The sequence below is a fragment of the Seriola lalandi genome, unplaced genomic scaffold, assembly GCF_002814215.2.
Source record: "Seriola lalandi dorsalis isolate HSWRI2012SDOR001 ecotype SW California unplaced genomic scaffold, Sedor1 jcf7180002050721, whole genome shotgun sequence".
Classification (NCBI taxonomy): domain Eukaryota; kingdom Metazoa; phylum Chordata; class Actinopteri; order Carangiformes; family Carangidae; genus Seriola; species Seriola lalandi.
Window position 1 is genome coordinate 1,912 of NW_019521274.1, and position 3,837 is coordinate 5,748.

Genomic DNA, 3,837 nt, shown 5'->3' on the forward strand with positions numbered 1-3,837 from the left:
ACTATTTGGTCACGGTGACCTCACAAAACATTTTTTAGCCATTACTCAAGACTTCACGCAGCAATTATGACAATATTTCCCACAAAGGGTTAATAATTAGTATTTCTGGATAAACAAGGATGTAATGAAACTACTCTGAGTGGAGGAAGGATACAACCACGAGGTGGTAATTCTGGTTCTGTTTTGTTTGACTTGCTTCATCATTGGTTTATCACAGTGATAGGAGTTTTTAAAGATCATTTCATGAATTGAAATGATTGCTAACACTTAACTTTAATTAGTGGTCACAGTGAAAGTTTGGAGGAGCCACACCTATGTCTGGCAAACTGAGTGAATGACATAGTAAGACATATGACATATGACATGGTAAGAAAATGTCAAATGTAATCCAAGATTCAGTAACAGAAATAAGTCACTACTTCCTCCCTCTTGTTGATTTTTCCAAAGATTCCCCTGAAATGAGACGACGCGCAGCCTTGTCGATAATGATTCTGATGTCTCCTTATAGTTCCTTTTCTGATCAAGAGACTTAACCTGTTATTCTAGATCATTTGAACATCAGTAACCGGTAAACAGTACCAATTATGACCCAACCCTGTTATAAAAGCACAGGACAGGATGCCATGCCATTTCACATTGCTGTTACTGCACATTCTGACATTTGAGCTTCTGAAACGGTAAGAATCTCATTTACTTGACACTTTTTATTAAAGAATTTGTGATTTACATTTAAAATGACATTCATTTTTTTCTGAATTCCTTGAATCAGCTTCTCTGTTGTTGAATCCCTTTTGTATTTGTTTGAATTTCATCAGCAAATTGCATCAAATGCAAGTGTATTAGTAAACCTGAGTAACACACTGAGATATTGTTTTGTCAGAAAGAGAAGTGAGGACTTTCCAGGACTGAAACATGTCTAATGTATTTTTTTCTCTTCCTCTTCATCCTCCTCACGACACCAAAGAGGGAGGGAAGGCACAAATAATAACTGAGATGGAGGTGAAATGGAAATTATGTGGGTATTTTCTAACAGAATTATTATTCAATTTATTTTGTTATCATGAGAACCCTTTTTTGGAACTGTCTGGATAATGATTTTTCTAAGCAGCCATGAAGTACTTGATTTTAAAAATACTTAAGTGTTCAACAGTACATTTTTTAGATTAACACATTGTATTGTTCCACATTTACAGAACCTAATCAACCTAATGACTGACTGTAGAGGAATATGACAAAGACTGTAGAAATTGCCATAAAAACACAATTGCATCAACAATCAATAAATTTCCATTGTCATGGTTAAGACAGCAGTTTTAAATATTAAAACAAAAAGAATCTTTATTTATTTCTAAATGTTTCAAACATGGACTTAAGATAGGGCAATGAGCCATCATTAGGACACTGCCAATGTTTTTGGTTTTTGTAATACTGAAGTAAAGTACAGTTACTCGAAAAATATACTTAAGTTACCTGTACTTTGTTACTGTCCACCTCTGGTTGCATATCAGTATGAAGCAGAGTCGTATCTGATGGTGTAATGGCACATTGGCTGAAGGCTCTCCTCTCATCAGTTCCTTAATCTATTCCCAGTCTGCGGTTAACACCCACTGAATGCTGTTTCTAGTTCTGCTTTTTCATCTCGAGATTTTCGCTGGTGCACTTTGGATTTAATGACTGTATGATGAAATGAGGAGAGGTCAATTTTTTTTAGCTGTATGTTACAGGAATTTATGTGAAACTGTCTGGAGGAACAACTCAATAACTGATTCTCATTCATATTCTCAGCATCACTTGAATGTCTGTAAATGTGATGCAGACAAGGTCAAATACGATCAAGTGTCTCCACTTGCTCCACCAGACTTTCACTCCATCAAACACAACCAAATATCTGTGCACAACAGTTAAAAGTCTTAAAGTGTGTTTTCCTTTCACTGTGCCTCCAGTTGCCGTCAATGTGCTGCTGCTCACGCTGTACCACGGCCACGCTGCAGCTTTCAGCATGAAGAAGCAGCTGGCTGATTGTCTGGAAGACAAAGACTACGATGTGCTGCTGCAGACTGTGGAGACCGGCCTCCCACACATAAAAACAAATCATCGTGTTGTTATTGTCGGAGCCGGGATGGCCGGACTGACGGCCGCCAAGCTTCTGCGAGAAGCAGGACATGAGGTACATGGGTGGGGCATAAGAGAGGTAGCGGTTTTAACAAAGGGGCCCTTACAATATATAGACTCAAGACCAGGTAAAGAATGCAGGAGCCACACCAACCGTTAACCACTTCAGTTCATCACAAACAGCATTAATTAATCAAATTACCATAACATAATTACCACATAGTGATCCTGGGACCTCTTGGGTCCCTGATGGTCTTTGGTCCTGAGGAAGTTTCATACTTTGTTTGGTATTAATGCTAGCAGCAGTAGTTCTGGACCAACACAAGTAACACATTGTACATGTACTTATGTGTTTTAATAAGGTAACCATTGTAGAGGCTAGTACTCGTGTTGGAGGACGCGTGGAGACCTACAGGAATGAAGAAGAGGGCTGGTATGCTGAACTCGGGGCCATGAGGATCCCAAGCTTTCACAAGTAAGTTCAAGAGTCTCATATAAACATGTATATGCAATCTTCCCCCTCTCAGATTAACATGATTGACCTCCTTACAGAATTGTCCATTGGTTTGCTAAAAAGCTTGGGGTCAAGTTGAATGAATTCATCATGGATTGCTCCCAGACCTTTTACCTAGTTAATAGGCAGCGGGCACGGACATACACGGTGAAAACAGACCCTGACATCCTCAAGTACAAGGTAAACCAAAGCGAGAAAGGGAAGTCGGCCGACCAGCTGCTACAGCAAGCTTTGAAGAAGGTATGTAAGAAAGAGGAAAGGAAGGAGGGATGGCATCAAACAACACTTGACTGAAAACAAGAAACCTACTTCTTTAGCAAAGCTTCACATTAAGAAAGAAGAAAGTTGCACAACTTCCTATGTCCTTGGAAAGTAGGTTGTGCAGGAAGCTATTGCTCAGAGTCACTAACCAAACAATTAGTTAGCACAATTCAAGCAAATGTATTCGTCTCTTTCATAGAGCAGTGTATCATCAGCATGATTTTCTAAAATTGGGTGGTGCAACATATTGTGTGTGCATATTAACATGTTAACTCTTTATTAAGTGATGTCTCATATGTGGCAAGTTAATATTTTACCTTATAGTGATAATAATTCTGCTTCAAATTTCCTAAAAGTCAATTTAATACTTCACTGTTGACCAAATTTTAGAATATAACAGACCAACTGGTATTGCTGTTATGGCGATTCAGTGTTCTCTTCATTGTTTGGTCATGTGCTCCAAACGTCATCCTACGAGTGCTCCCACTGGTTTGTGTTTCGTGTCAGGCTTGGGTTTATACTAGAGTTACAAATTCCCAATTTACTGTGGACAGATGTCAGAGCTCAGTTTGTGACTTTACCCATAGAAGAGACTTTTATTTTCTTTGTTGTAGGTGAAAGATGAAGTGGAGGCTAAAGGCTGTAAGGCTCTGTTCGAAAAATATGACCGTTACTCTGTAAAGGTAAAGCACAATGTGATCTAATGGAAGGTTGACAAGTGAGAACACTGTTAAATAAATACTGTGTGAATTCTCTAATGGTATTTTAGAGCATTTCAAATAACATAAGTTGGGTGTACCATTTCCAAATGTTCCTTAGAAACAGTCAACTAATGTTTCATTTGATAAACATGAAAGGCAACACCTTTGACTTAAGGCTTTGTTTGCAGAACAGTCTTGTCTTACATAAAGTCAGTATTAAAAATAATATCAAATAATACACCTCAAACA

The 3,837-nt window shown here is 38.3% G+C and overlaps 1 protein-coding gene across 1 annotated transcript; it reads left to right on the top strand.

Annotated features, from left to right (window-relative positions):
* The first annotated feature begins 882 nt into the window (after positions 1-882).
* Positions 883-3,740, top strand: LOC111649410 (L-amino-acid oxidase-like). Its single transcript, XM_023399164.2, has 5 exons — positions 883-1,015; positions 1,944-2,167; positions 2,475-2,587; positions 2,665-2,866; positions 3,502-3,740. The coding sequence occupies exons 1-5, from the start codon at positions 913-915 to the stop codon at positions 3,589-3,591; spliced, it is 732 nt and encodes a 243-aa protein (XP_023254932.2). The 5' UTR covers positions 883-912; the 3' UTR covers positions 3,592-3,740.
* The last annotated feature ends 97 nt before the right edge of the window (positions 3,741-3,837 follow it).

Excerpts from the sequence above, each read along its gene's own strand:
- LOC111649410 (XM_023399164.2), top strand. The coding sequence starts at position 913 with ATGTCTAATGTATTTTTTTCTCTTCCTCTTCATCCTCCTCACGACACC. Across the intron at positions 1,016-1,943 it reads GGAGGTGAAATGGAAATTAT|TTGCCGTCAATGTGCTGCTG; the intron begins GTGGGTATTTTC and ends CTGTGCCTCCAG. Across the intron at positions 2,588-2,664 it reads AGGATCCCAAGCTTTCACAA|AATTGTCCATTGGTTTGCTA; the intron begins GTAAGTTCAAGA and ends ACCTCCTTACAG.